General features: G+C 41.2%; 1 protein-coding gene across 1 annotated transcript in view; it reads left to right on the top strand.

The window, feature by feature from the left end:
* The window catches only part of PUM3 (pumilio RNA binding family member 3), a 49738-nt gene extending 34530 nt beyond the window's left edge, over nucleotides 1-15208 (top strand). Inside the window, exons 14-18 of the mRNA XM_075279017.1 lie at nucleotides 6058-6200; nucleotides 9621-9843; nucleotides 10883-10970; nucleotides 11469-11559; nucleotides 15062-15208. Coding sequence (XP_075135118.1) covers nucleotides 6058-6200; nucleotides 9621-9843; nucleotides 10883-10970; nucleotides 11469-11559; nucleotides 15062-15191 — 675 coding nt within the window. The 3' untranslated portion in view covers nucleotides 15192-15208. The remainder of the gene's footprint in view (nucleotides 1-6057; nucleotides 6201-9620; nucleotides 9844-10882; nucleotides 10971-11468; nucleotides 11560-15061) is intronic.
* The last annotated feature ends 414 nt before the right edge of the window (nucleotides 15209-15622 follow it).

Raw genomic sequence — 15622 nt, 5'->3', positions numbered from 1 at the left:
TCCATGCATTGCCCTCACTTTGTCACGTCCATGGCGTTTCTGTAGCTTTACAGCAGATTCTCCACAAAGCACCCATCCTGTGAGATTCTATGCCCCATTGTGGTCACTAAAGCTCTTTTTCTGCTTCTTTTATACCGCAAATCCTGGCAGTTCTGTTGATGGGTAATAATCCAGCACATTGCATCTCAATTGCTTGAGAGAGGGTCTGTTGCACCAGATAAATCTATCAGGCTTTCACTCTGCTAGTCATACATTGAGTAACTATTGTCCTGTAATGTCAGTTTGATGGCTAAGATTTCTGCTTTCATTCTTCAAGCTACTTCTAACTTGTGGACCACGACTAGAACAATGAAAATAGTCATTTCGTTAGGCCGCAGTTTTAGGTGTTTCTTTTTACTCATGCAGAGGCCCTAGCATTGTACCGCTAGCATGCATATATCTGGTGTACCAGCTTATTAAGTGAAGCCAGAGGACACGTAGGTGAGAGTGTATGACCTAAGAAATTTCTGTGATACTTCATAAGCCTAAATCCATAATGCTCTGTAGTATAACACTGCGTGTCCTTAAGCTCTTGCTTAACCTCTTGTAAAGCTTCCACACCACCAAGGGTTCTTGTACACGTCAGATTTCCTTCCTGTTAATGAGTGCAGGTTAATGAAAATAGGATCTTGGTCAGCACTCATTTACAATATTAAATAAATACTGAGAAGAGCCGTTAGCTCAGTTGTTAGCTAACAGATGCCATGATTCCATGGAGCAGTGGTCAGGAAAAAAAGTTTATTAGGCCGACTATTGCCTAGTGTCAAAGGCCCTTGTAAAAGTTACTTTAAATAAACAATCCTGATCTATTTTGCACCCAGTAAGGCTAGGTTCATACCCGTGGACACCATGGACTATAATGAGGTCTATCGGGTTTCCACCATTCTTATACTGCTTTTCGGCAGAATCTGTGACTGAGTCTCCTATGGAAACTCCAAAGCAGATCTGTACCTAGCTTGGGACACACATGTGGTATATATAAGTCTTTTGTTTTTGTTTGAATTAGAACTAATTTAGGTCTGGTATAGTCTTTAATAACAGTAGTGTGGACATACCCTGAGGGATTAATGTGTTTTGTGACCATCCGTTATAGGATGAGAACAACGGACATAAATTGTAGAATACAGCCAGAGCCCTCTTCATATGGTGTCCATCTACTTTCACTCTTTTGATACAAAAAAAACCCCCAACTTGATGGAAGACTATTTCTTCTGTTAATGAAGAAAACAAACTCAATTCGGAGCAGGTGCAGATGGATATAGTGTCCATCACTATATTTCTGTAAATGTCCATTGCTCTCTTCCTATGATGGATGAAAGTAACAGTAGTGTGACCATACCTTTTAAGGTCATAGTCCGTTTTGGCCTTCACAACACCGCCTTATTTAAATTTTATCAACAGTTTCTGGGGGAGGAAAGAAAAATCACCAACCCTGGCATATAGTTTTTATTTTTAATTCTGTGAAAAAATATTCTGCAGGTCAGAATGACTATAACAATAGTGGTCTTCGTCACCTTCTATGAAAGCTGTAACTTTTTATTTTTTCACTGACAAACTACTTGGAGGACCTGTTCATTTTTTAAAATGTATTTATTTTATTTGTTTCTCCAAGTCCATTCAGTGATTCCAAAGGGCTAGTTCACACAGGGTTCCGCGTGAACACATTCCGTCGTGGCTGCCGTGACGGGATGCCGATGCAGTGCACCGGCATCCCGTTGCGGCTTTCAGCTCCGGATTTGGCCCAAATGAATTATACTAGTCCGGAGGGTGCTGTCGTGAGGCGGACGCCGCGGCTGAATCAGCCGCAGAATCTGCCTTAAGAAAGGGCAGCTCACTTCTTTTTTCTGCGAGCGGAAACAAATCGCTAGTGGAAAAAGAACGCTAGCAGTCTACATAGACCTCTATTGTGAGGGGGCGGATTCCGCCTCAAAATCCACCCCATCTTGCCCCGTGTGAACTAGCCCAAAGACATAAGCCCATATAGTGTTGATTCATTTAGGATATATTAGACAAGTGGGTGGTAACATTGCATGACATACAGCATGCAGAGAAACCACCTACGTAGCTACCATAATTTGAATGACAGAGAGTTTGCCACCAGGGATAAGCACTTACAAGTGGTAGTTTAGGTCACCTGAATATAATGGTTGTTTTCATTTCCTAATGTGCAAATGAGCAGTCTGTAGTATTAAAGGCATTTCTGGCGCTCCAGACCGCTACCTCCCGCTGTATTATGATTGGCCACTTTGCTGCTGCTGTGTGAGAGCGGCAGGGTCAATCAGAGATGCCAAAGTCTCTCCCGGAATTGGTGTAGTGTGTAACCTTGAGAATACAGGGCCCTGTAAGACTTATCTCTGCCTGGCCCGTCACAGTCTCATAGCAGCCGCAAGGCGGCCAACCATAACACAGTGAACAGGAGCAGTCTTGCACACCGCAGATTCCCTCAATGCTCCAGGCTGCTCATTTGCTTGATACTATTTATAAAGTTATTTCTGGAATGGAGGTAATGAAAACAACCATTACAGTGAGGTGACCATAATCTAACAGTGGTTTTACTTGCATGTGTTCATCTCTGGTGACCAAATCCCTTTAACTGAGCCTGGTATTACTAGGAAAGAATACTTCCCAAAACGTAAAGCATGTGAGTTTCATTGGGAGAATTCGCTCTGCAGCCTGCTGAGGTTCTGGTTTCTAATATAGACTATAGCTGAGGACCAGTAAAAGATGGGTAATGCGAAGAATTAGTGAAAATTTGAGGTTTACGTCTGGGCTCTTTAGCATTGTACAGTGCCTATTGCTTAGACTTTCTAACCCTGTCTAATTCAGTGACTGTGTCACACACATCTCGCCCTCTGAAATAAAGTCCCTTTATCCTCTTACCAACTGTTACCAGGTGAAGATTTCCGTAATGGAAATGTAGGATTAAGCAAAGATTAGTTAAAGATAGCCGAGTATTTATTTAACTACCCAGCCAGGAAGTCGGTCACAGAATTTGCTCTGGCCCTAAAGTTCTTTGGCGTTTTCCAAAACATTTGTTGATTCTGGCACTGTATCATAAAGGAGCAGAAAGGAGAGCAAGACATTATTCATACAAAGAAAATATTCTCTGGATTAAATGCTATTTTACCAAGAAGACTTCTCTTCATTTATTCCTAGCCCTTGTAAAATTACTTGCCCTCATTTACGTATATAAATGGAGGTGACAAATTAGAGAGCCTGCCTGCACCAAAATCAGTATGGACTGTATTCATATAGCTGTGGCCAACAGTGACTTCATGCATCAGTGCTGTGTTACATAGTGCTCGTACTTGTAGACCAATAGAAGCTGGAGAATCCAATTACACTGCTGTTTATTAAAAGGGCTCCTCTTCCTCCGTCTTATGTGTATTATATTTTAACGGTCTAATTTCCTGTTCGTGGCCAATTTCTAAAACTAATTACAGGAGAAGTTGAAAGCTTATTTAGAGGCTGCGTCCTCTGATCTGCTATGCCGTGCCGCTCTGGAGAATTAATATGTATAGTATTCAGGGATTGCATATTGCTTGCATACAGTGGGACCACTTTGATGAATGCATCAGCAAAAACCATTTATTTGGTTTAGCCCTTAAAAGCATGGATATTACAAATGGTTGTCTAAGTTTCTGTTCACACAGAGCTAGCTGAGCTCAGAGTGTGTATGTGTGTGTGTATATATATACTATGGGAAGAATATGCAAATCTGCCTTCCATGATGTAATTAGGAAGACAGTTGCTGCCTCATTGTTGCAAACCAATAGAGGGCGCTCACTGGAATGTGCAAGCCCGTCTTAAGACAGGATTCCAGTGAAACAACCCAATAATGGCTGCTCCCTTTAGCCTCATGCCCGACCTTCCAAGAGGCCTTTGTTTAGCAATGACGCTGGGATTAATACCAGGTATAGTCTCTCAATCGAGGACAGCTGTTTCGATCTGGTTGGATCTCATCAGCCCGATGTAGAGAGGACTATAACCTGGTATAGGTGAGAGGCTTAGACAGGGTTTGGGGGATATTGTCACTCCTTAGGGAGAGACCACCATATAGGTGTGTGGAGACTTGTTAAGCCTTTAGCACTCCACTTTGCAAGGAACTATGGGAAGAATATGCAAATCTGCCTTCCATGATGTAATTAGGAAGACAGTTGCTGCCTCATTGTTGCAAACCAATAGAGGGCGCTCACTGGAATGTGCAAGCCCGTCTTAAGACAGGATTCCAGTGAAACAACCCAGTGAGCGCCCTCTATTGGTTTGCAACAATGAGGCAGCAACTGTCTTCCTAATTACATCATGGAAGGCAGATTTGCATATTCTTCCCATAGTTCCTTGCAAAGTGGAGTGCTAAAGGCTTAACAAGTCTCCACACACCTATATGGTGGTCTCTCCCTAAGGAGTGACAATATCCCCCAAACCCTATATATATATATATATATATATATATATATATATATATATATATATATATAATACACTCCTCAACCTGAAATTGAAACAAGAAGGAAATGTCTTGGAACTGCACGTTCAGTAGACATGTTAATGATATGCAAATAATCAGAGAATGGAAACAAAATATTCAAAACCTCTCGATTTATTCAATATTGAGTATGAGCGTCATGGTGAGAAGTGCAGACCATGCCGACTGCTCACAGTAGCACAACAAACGTGGTCTGGTGCTGTTCTGTTGAAAAGCATCTTCTGGGACACTATGGAGAGATGCCGAGCAGTTCATGCTGTTGGGGGAACACCCCAAGGAGATACGCTGTAGGTTCCAAATGAAAATAAAATGACCGCCGAGCTCGGGGAACACACACAGAATCAGACACGCTTAGTTTCTGTAAATCATAGGTGTTCAAATGTTTATTAAAAATTGCTAGCTTTTATAGAGGAATAATGGCTGTATGCTAATTTAGGCATAACAAACTACATCACATAGAAATATGAATTATCATTGGTCAGAGTATATAATGGGCGGTTACAGACTATGAATATGTGCATAAGCAATACATGAGTTAATACATGGTTGTCCGTGTCATCCATTTTAGTTTTACGAAAGTATCTGCACATAACACTAACATGGATGCTCTCGTCCTTCATCTTTAGAACTGGTTTAGACTGATCTCATATCTAATGGACATTCTGTATTTGTTATGAGAACCTAAGTAACAGTTATGAGAAACTTAGCAGCATTCCAACCTTTTCCTAAATATGATAAGAAAGCACAATTGCAAGTCTCTCACAGTAGCTACGTGAGAGAGACAAGACATTAGTGAAAGCAAAATGGCGTATACGCAGACAAGATGGCGGAATGCTTATCTCTCTCTTTACACAGATATTTTTCCCCTCACAATGCCATCCCTCACCATAATCCAGGAGAAGTATGATGTTTCTTGTAAAGGTCTCTTCATGGCATTGCCCAAGTGGTCTACAATATATATATATAGCTGTTATATTCTATGTGGCGGTATCACTTCAATAAGGCAGTGGGGGCACCTTAGGCATTTATGCACCTTAGACAATAAGGCAGGATCTGCTTCCATGAGACGTTTATGGCATTTTCTCTGGATTTCCCATAACTATCTAAGATGGGTATAGCTCTTTAAATTCAGAGAGGCCTACTTAACGGAACAAGGGATAATAAATAACCCACTTGGAAAATGAATCTTGAGTCGTCACATTTAATATCTCAAACCGCCAAATAATAACCCTTGAGTAAATAGTTTACTGTTCCCAATGTGCTGTTTACTTTTTAATTTTTGCTGCTGTGTGTTTATTACAATGAAGCATCTGCTTCATTTCACCACAGGAGAGACATTGATCCATGAAAAATTCAGGAGCATCTTCACCAGCCAGATTTATATTTAATCATAGCGTTGAAGTAATAAATTGGAATTATTGATTTGCTTTGTAGGCAGTAAGCAGAAAACGCTCTTGTTTGGTAAAGATGCATGTATTGTGCTTATATGTTCAGCATGGACCCACATATATAAATGTACTTTCTTTACGCAGGAAATCATTACTGCACTGCCCAATTTAATGCAAGACAAATATGGGAGGAAGGTTCTTCTGTATTTGTTAAGTGGACGCAATTCTGCACATTTTCTACCTGAGATCATTGAAGTGCTCAAGCAAGGAGATGGCAATTCACACAGGTAAATTGGACATATGTTTTGTTATATAAACGCATATACAGATACTTTCTTCTTTTTTTTTTTTTTTTTTTTGCTCTAATTTTAGCTTGTCTGACTTGAGCAGAACAGAACAACATCTTGACCCAGGTGCTTAAACCGTTCCTGCCTTTTAGCCTACTGTCACGTTGCACCTAGCATAGAGTTAATGGTCTATGTCATAATAGTATTGTACTGTTATATAGCAGACTCAGCAGCAGGGTTTGCTATATTGCAGATGGGTTCCTGCTGTATTATATAACAGAGGACCAACTCTCACTGCTGCAGTCAGGGAGAGCTCTGAGAACTGACTGCCGGGAAGCCGTTCCTTATGTAGTTTCTCTGGGGAATAGGCAGAAGCCTGCGGACTGACACAGGGTGCACAGGCGCACAAGTGTGAACGCCCCCTCAAATAAACAGTGTGTTACACTGCTTAGCTAACCCCTGAGGTACAGAAACTGTAGATTGCTGCACCATGCTGTTTCCATAGAGTTAAAGAAACCACATAGAATCGCCCGCTTGGTTGTTTCCATAATCCTGTCCACCTCAGATAGCCACAGAGATGGGTGTTTTCATTTCAAGCATGAAATGCAGTCATGGGAATAACCTGGAGAACCAGTACTGGTCTGTTACCATGTCATAATCATAAGTTGTGGCCCTTTCATGTAGTACAATCGTAGGTTGCATTCACACGGAGTAACGCGCCGCTCATTCTGTCATGAGAACACGTGTCAGAATGAGAACAGTAAAACAGAATCCCATTGATCTCCATGGGTTCGGTCTTACACGTGCTACCCATTGAAAACAATAGGTAAAAAAAAAGCCTCCCATTGAGTTCAATGTGTAGCACGTGTAAGCCAGCACCTATTGAAGTCAATGGGATTCTGTTTTACTGCACTCACTCTGACATGTGTTTACGTGTCAGAATGAGCGGCGCGTTACTCCGTGTGAACGCAGCCTTACAGGTAGCCATTGGAATATTCCTATAATTTCTTACACCTCACTGAAACGTTCACTACTGTTCTTGAGCGGTAGCTGGATCACGTGTCACATCAGTCTCTCCTCCTCAAGCTAATCTTATACAGCTTTGATGTTTCAGCTTAGAAAACAGATGCGTGTGCTGGAATACATGCTGTTTTCTCCAGGCTGCCCTAGTTAGTATGGCACATTATTTTGCTTCTGTAACTAGATGCTTCAACTGACTACTATATCTGTATATTGAATTTAATATTCATTTTCTGAGTCATTAATATTAGATGACCTTAAAACATGCAGGTTACTGGTCTCATGCTGGTAGACGTCATCTCCTTTGTGGTTCTTCTGTACCTCAGTTGTCCACATGTTATGTATTGCCTTATTGTCATATAGCCTTATTCACTTGAAGGGGTTATTAACATTTTAATATTTATAAAGTATCCTTAGGACAGATCAAAGGTTTTTTTTTTCCAGTATTCGCTTTGCAAGGGTCTGACACCTGGGACACCACAGATCAGCTGCTTAAGGCTCCTTGTAATGTTCATGTTAAAGTCTGAGACAGCAGTTCATTACCTAAAGCCGCTGCCACACATCGTATAGTTAGTGAGCATTGACTGAGCCGTGCTTTTGTGGGTCAGCCGGTCTGCCGGTGTCAGACCCTCGCAGTTCTAGTATTGATGACCTTTCCTAAGTCTAGTCCATTAATATGACATCTTTAGTATATGTCATCAGTATCGGATCAGAGGGGTCCAACAGACCCCCATCAATCAGAAGATGTTCTCAGCAGCCACAGTACTGAGACCAGAGCTTAATTTTCAGCATAGTGTCTGTGCTGAGTTATTGCAGCACAACTTTTAACACAAGTGAACGGGTGCTGAGCTGCAGTAACTTACCGTAGTATGGCCACTACACATAGAACGGAGGTATCTGCTTTCATCTCTGCAACTGCTTAGAGCTGCTAACCAGTGGGAGTCCTGAGTATCAAACCCCTCCTACCCAATATTTATGACCTGTCCAAAAAAAAGGTTATCAATATGGGATTTTAGACAATCCCTTTAAGCAATATTCTGCCTAGGGTCTAATTTTCGTAATTCTTTTTTAAACTGGTTTTCCCACAAGACATTGTGCCGTCTGGTCACTATGGTAGTTGGAAGCCTTCTGAAGGCTCCCGGGCCTGTCAAATTACTACAACTATTGAGGCCTGTCAGGTCTCAGTAGTTACCGGTATTTAAGAATGCCTAGACTGCAATACAGTTGTATTGCAGTCTATGGTACAAGCGATCTCATTAAGATTAAAAGTGAAGATAAAAGTTTTTTTAAAGTATTTAAAAATATTTGTCCTTTATCCTAGAGGATAAATTGGTGATAGGTGGGGGTGAGTCTCCCACTAATCCTAGTAATGGGGTGTTTTACCTCGATTTGTGAACGCAGCAGCGATGAACACAGACACACTCATGCCTCCATTCATTTCAATGGGAGCTCTGAAAAGAGTTGAAGTACAGCACTTCTCCAGCTTTCCCATCAAAGTGAGCTATGTTGAAAACCAGGGTAAAACACTCTCTCACTGTAAGGGAGCGTTCACACTACCGTCGTTGTCTGCTGCTAATGTCCGTTCAAAATCTTGTGTGGACATTAGCAGCGGACACAGCAAAAACCTACATGTTGGGTTTTGCTGTCCGCTTGAAAAGTCGGACATCTTTGGGAACGGACAGTTAAGAACAGGCACGGACTATAAAAGAAACCATCCGATGTCCATTTAAATCAATACAAGATGTCACGGACACAGCTAGTGTCCGCTTGCTAATGTCTGCACAAGATTTTGAACGGACATTAGCAGCGGACGCTACCTGTCGGACACCGACGGTAGTGTGAACACTCCCTAACCTCAACTGTTTTCGTGGCATAACCATAATTCCCATGAAAAAAATTATCTAAAATTTCAAATTGCTTCCTTTCCATAAAATGCTTATAAAAATAAACACATTAGGCGTTCCACATCCAAAAATATCCAAACTTTTAAAATGCATTTCCCATTTTGCTGTTCAAAAATAGAAGTTAAAACCACATCTTCTGCTACACAAAAAGACACTTTGTACAGCTCCACACATAGTCACAAACATAAAGTTCCAGGTGTTGGAAATTGGGGACTAAAATTTTATTTTTTTTTTTGCACTTCTCAATAAATAAGAAAAATTAAATGCAAAACCAAAACTTTTTTTTTTTTTTTGCAAAATTGCCCATTCCCTACACTGAGCTGACATTACAGTTTAGTCAATACTAATAAGACAGTAATTGGTGATGGTGTATATTGCTCAGGGGACTGAGTGAGGGGGCATCAAAACTGGGAGACTCCCAGGTTATGTCTGGACATCTGTCCTTTAAATGCACTTTCATTATGGCCTTCTTAATTTTGTCTTTCAATCCTTACAGTAAAAAGGATCCTTCAGTCCGACACAGTGAGCTACTGGAAACAGTGTCTGGTCCACTGTTAAAATATCTTGAGGAAAACCTCCAAGACTTGGTGTTACAGAATGCTATGTGTGCCATGGTGACTAATACCCTATTATATGCACGGGGGGACTCTCAGCCTGTAATGTCTGCAATCGCGAGTATAGCTGCTGAAGATTTTGTACCAGGTGGCAAAGATGGACAGGTATTTATATGCTTGCGAAATGAGAACCGTGCTCTGGAGACCTGAAGGACCCCTCTCCCCCACCCCTTTCAACTGTATCATTTGCACATAACTTTAAAGTAGTTTTTCTGTAACATGGCAGTCACACATGAATATATTTGGGAAGTGGTAGACTCTTTAATAATGCTCCTGTGTCTAGATCTTGCAGTTACATGCTGGTTATGTTGCCGCCTGGTGTTCCTTTGATTCTTTCTCAGAACATGCACCTAATATGTCTAAGTTGTTGCTTCTAGTGCACTGGTTGTTTGGACCGTCTCCAGTGTATCAGGAATAACTGTTGCCTATGGACCTGAGCTGCTGAGCATGTGTATATATAGCTGCAGATATAAAATACCAAATATCTAAAGCAGCGTTCACACTGCCGCTGATGTCCACCCTGGGGTGTCTGTGGACAACCCCTGGGAAACCAGACAGCAGACGGCTTGCGAGTGGTCGGCTTTAAAACCCATTCATTTCAATGGGGTTTCGAAGGTGCCAGTGAGCATTTTCAGCCACTCCTCCTGGTATCCATTTTTTTTCCGCGGACACAAAATCCTACATGGAGAACTTTGTGTCTGTGGAAAAAAAAAAACGGACACCAGGCGGGGAGGCTGAAAACGCTCACTGGCAGTCACCTTTGAAAACCCATTCAAATTAATGGGTTTTAAAGCCGACCGCTCGCAAGCCGTCTGGTTTCCCGGACACCCCGGGGCGGACAACAGCGGAGTGTAAACGCCGCTTAACAGTCATATCTTCACACCTTTATTTTTAGTTTACTGATAATTGTATTCCGTCTTTACTGTATGTTCAGTTTGGGCATTTCTTTTTGCCATTGGCGTACATTAAATCAATTGAAATCCTATTTTTAAACCGCGACAGGAGGCTTACTATAAAATCCCTTACTGTGTGACATTTGTTACATTACTCCATCAAAGACAGATTGGTTGCATGTAGCATTTGATGCAGACGCAGTGTTCCGCTTAGGTTTGAGAGTGATCTTCTTCATTGTGTTTCTTTAAAGCTTCACATTGCCGAGCACCCTGCTGGTCACCTTGTACTGAAATGGTTGCTAAAACAAGATAAGGACTTGAAAGAACATGGTAAAGAAGGTAGGATGATGCTTTCTCAATGTCTTTATGACTTCTGTAGAACTTAACAAATATTACAGGACCAATTGAGGTTGTTTCAATTAGAAATATAAGTTGTCTTATACACTATGGGTATGTTTTTGCCATATTTTTGATCACACCTTTATCAGATCCCTTTAGCAAGGAATCCATTTGAAACTGTCTTTAGCATACCTGCCACTTCTTTTTTTTTTTTTTTTTTTTTTTTTTTTAATATAAGAACATACAGTATAACATATTCTACTACACTGTTGTGTCCGCCATAAATGGACCGCAACATAAAACAGACGCCCTTCTGTTTGCATCAATCTTTAGTGTAGCTTTGTTCTTCTTGCTCCATACACTCCATCATCTGATTGGTAGGGTGATCTGATTTCTCACATTTTGCACATGAGTGTCTCTGATACTGATGCTGTTACTTTACATTGACTAGTGCCCTACTACCTCAAAATAATGGTATCTTGCATTGAATTTTTATAGGTTCTTTTGCTAGATTGTTGGTAGAAAACGTGGGCATCAAGAATCTCAGCAGCTGGGCACAAGTAAACCGAGGGGCCATAGTTCTTTGCTGGTAAGCATTAAATATGTGTTGGTGTTGTAGGTTACAAATAAAAAATCATACATGTCATTTATTGATCTAAACCATGACTGTCATTTCAAAAATACATTTTTGCTAAATGGGTCGTTCAGGTGAATATAAGAAACTTTGAAACTTTTCTTATCAGTGGAAAATGCTTCAATAATCTGTTTTCAACTCCTCTCCTGCCTTCTAAAGAGCCAAATTCCCTAAAAGATCTACTTGCAGTGAGGACAGGTTACAGTTTATAGAAGTCTATGGAGGTGAGTGAGATAGATACAGTTCTTCTGGAGGAGATTACAGTAAGATAAATCTGCTGTTTTGGCAGTTTGTACTGTAGTGGTATGTCCATGTGCTTGTTTCTCTCCCATTTGATACTTCATCCTTTCCTCTCCCCTTTCCATAGACTTCTGTGCAATGTGATCTGTTCTTGAGTTTTCAGCAAAGACTGGTTTCTTAGTTAATTAAGCAGTTTAACATGCAAGAGAGGAACTGATAATATCAGATTGGAGCACTATCCTCTGTTAAAATATATTTCAAAGATTACTAAAATCTGAAACTGTTGCTACATGCACATAATCGAGTGTGCATTCTGCAAATGTGATTTTATAGCAGATTGCATTCAGATGACATCTCCCATTGACTTCAATGAGGGGGTTCCATCCCAGTGTCACAAAGCACGATAGGACCTATAGTGTATAAACGGAACAGAGCATCGGACCCCACCCCCCCTTTGGAAAAGCCTCGGCCTAAACACACAGACATGTGCATAAGGCCTTACGTTGGATTCACATGATCCTTACAAAAAACAGTCAGTGTTCAAACAAATCAATGATGTAGGCTACTTTTACATCTGCGCAGTGTCCACTGAATATTGGCAGAGGGAAAACTTCTGTACAGAGAACTTTCTCCTTCACTGGTTTCAGTGTTATTGGGACGGACCCCATTATAGTCAGTGGGATCCATCGGGCTCTGTTTGTAACTGTTGTTTTAGCAGTTTCCCCTACAGACCTGAACAACGGAAATGCAGCACTAGTGTAAACCTTGCATTGAATCAGTGGTTTATCAGCTTTCCTTTATTGTTTGTCAGTTTTTTTCTGTCAGACAAAAACCTTTCATGCATTCACGTCTATGGGGGCTTCCAATCCATTCCAGTGACACAGATGATTATAGCACAGATCCTATCCTACTCTTTGCCATCTGAACAGAATGAATCAGAAGCCGCATAGATGAGAATGCATAACAGATTGCACTCGGATGTCGCTCAAGTTTCATCCCACTGCATTTTCCTGAAAAAAATGGCCCCACATTGGAAGCACAGTTGGTCATGTGCGTGTAACCTTAGGGCAGGTTCACACCAGCACCCAGTCACCGTTTTGCAGGTTTCCGTTTCCTGCCCGAGAAACTGGACAGGAGAAGGAAACCGTCAGGCAGTTTTCAAACCCATTTCCACAGCGAAACCGTTTTTTTGGTTTTTTTTTTTTTTTTTGGGGGGGGGGGGGGGTTGTTTTTTTTTCTTTAACCGGACACAGTCGGACATGCAGGGCTCTGTGTCCGGTTTAAAAAAAAAACAAAAAAAAAAAAACGGTTTTGCCGTGTAGACCGGAAGATGCTCACTGGTACTCGCGGGAGGACACTGAATGAATGGTTTCCGTCTCCTGTTGGCAGACTGATGTGAAACTGTCCTTATTCAGTTTTTTCAGCAACCATCTTTGAAAAATACACTGAACACTGACCTAACTAAGACAAAAGTATAGTATGTTGCAGTTTTTCTTGGCACAGACCAAGGGTTTGTGAAATAAACTGAAATGTGAATACCGTATATACTCGAGTATAAGCCGACCCGAATATAAGCCGACCCCCCTAATTTTACCACAAAAAACTGGGAAAACTTATTGACTCGAGTATAAGCCGAGGGGGGGAAATGCAGCAGCTACTGGAAAATTTCAAAAATTAAAATGGTCAGAGTTTTTGGGTGCAGTAGATGCTGGGGAAGGGGAGGGGCTGTTTTGGTTGTCTGTCTGCCCCTTCCCTGAGCTTGAGGACTGAGTTTTTTCTTTCCCCCACTTGGAATTCAGTCTGGCTGAGTATAGAGGGTATCTGCAGTGCTTCTATTAACCCCTTCCCGATGGAACAGGAGCACTGCAGATCCCCTATATTCAGTAGACCGGGCACTTTCAGACACAGGGATACCTAATGTGTATGTGTTTCACAGTCATTTTCTACTTTTGTATGTATGCTAGGGAAGGGAGTGTTTTAGAACTTTTATGTTTTTAAAATCTTCTTTTTTTTTTTTTCTTTTGCACTATTTTATGGGAGATTCTATACATTAATATTGTGGCTGGTCATAGACCCTCCCTCCTAAAAAAAAAAAAAAAAAAAAAAAAAAAAAAAAAAAAAAAAAAATTTTTTTTTTTTTTTGCTGACTCGAGTATAAGCCGAGTGGGGCTTTTTCAGCACAAAAACTGGGCTGAAAAATTCGGCTTATACTCGAGTATATACGGTATATGTATTCAGTTGAATGTGTTGGTGTTTGATGCGAATCCTGTCCCTTGTAAACTTACATGTGAAAAGCACTCGTGTGAAAGAGCACATACTCTTATAAAGCTTTAGTGCATGTCTAGATGAGGGGACCCTGCATAACATTGCAGTACTCATTATGGCCGCTATAAAAATTATGGCCTGGGATACAGCTAATGGCCTTATATTACATATTAGACAAGCTTAGTGAATCTGCCCCTGTGTGTATTGACATAAGGCTGCTTTGGTGCTGGCTATGTAGTCTAGTCATACTGAGCCAGAAAGCTGTCTATTTACATCATTATCGTCCACACTTTCATCATTCATCTAAACAGAATATTTAGTAAAAGCCTCTTTTGCTTGTTATTACACAGGCATTGTGGTTTTATTTGCTCCATTTATTCATGTGTGTTATGGAGAAGGTCACAAGGCGCACTAATTCCACCCCCTTTTAGGCCCTGCACTATTCACCTCTCTCTAATCTTCATTAGGGATGGCTGGCTGAGTTTTGCGAGACAATTGACCCTAAGGAGAAATAGATCTGGCTCACACAGCGCAGTTAGGAAGCCCAGAAACTTGACTTGCAATGAAGCACATCTCAGCGTGGGCATTCTACTCATTGTTCAGTGATTGTGTCATTGTGTTCACCTAGCCCTCTTATTCTAGTACATATTGTTAGCGGGCAGTCATTAGCTGTGCTCCTGGTGGCCTTGGCTCATTGTGTACTTGGTTACAGTGTTCTGGAGAGAGCGTTTTGGTACAGAGTCATTATACTCTTGGGATTACAAAGCTTAAATATTTTGTTTTTCATCCTTTCTGCTGTTTGGCCTCTAAATTAAAAGGATCATGAATACATCCGTGTATGGCTGTGCGGGTGGAAAACCTTCAGAACAAGGACTTGCAACACCATATCCATACAATGTATACTCTTATTAACTCTGCACGCATGTTTCTAATAAACGAACTTTGTTTTTAGCCTTTTACAGAGTTCAGAGGAAGAAATTGCCACGCAAGTAAAAAATGGACTCAAGGGCATTGTGACCAAACCAGAAGATGGCAAAAACATTAAAGCAATCGAATCATTAATGGAGAAATTGAATGAATGAAGAGCTGTAGAATTGGGAAAGACTGTTTTATATTTATAATAAAACTCCTTTACAAACTTTTGTTTTCTGTGCATTTTATTTTATTATTATTTCATTGATGCCTATCAAACTACTACACGTGTAGGATTTCAGTGCTGCCTCATTGCTCTACAGCCAGCAACTGTAATCTGTGGGATTAGCCCACCCAGGAGCGCCCCCCTCCCCTCCTGATAATACTCGTCTATGGACGAGCACTGTGAGCAGAGGGAGGCGTTCCTCCCCGCTCACACTGTACAGAGCTATAGGCGCTGCTGTGGAGGAGGACGTACCTGACTGACTGTCAGAAACACCCTTCTGACTGTAAAGCGCTACGGTATCGGGACTGATAGCTCTTTACCCGGGGCACAGATCAGGAAAGCCGATAGTGCGCTGAATTCAGCGCACTGTCAGCT

Source organism: Leptodactylus fuscus, chromosome 1, assembly GCF_031893055.1.
Source record: "Leptodactylus fuscus isolate aLepFus1 chromosome 1, aLepFus1.hap2, whole genome shotgun sequence".
Classification (NCBI taxonomy): domain Eukaryota; kingdom Metazoa; phylum Chordata; class Amphibia; order Anura; family Leptodactylidae; genus Leptodactylus; species Leptodactylus fuscus.
The sequence above is the reverse complement of the archived record's forward strand: the minus strand, read 5'-3'. Positions and strand labels throughout refer to the sequence as shown.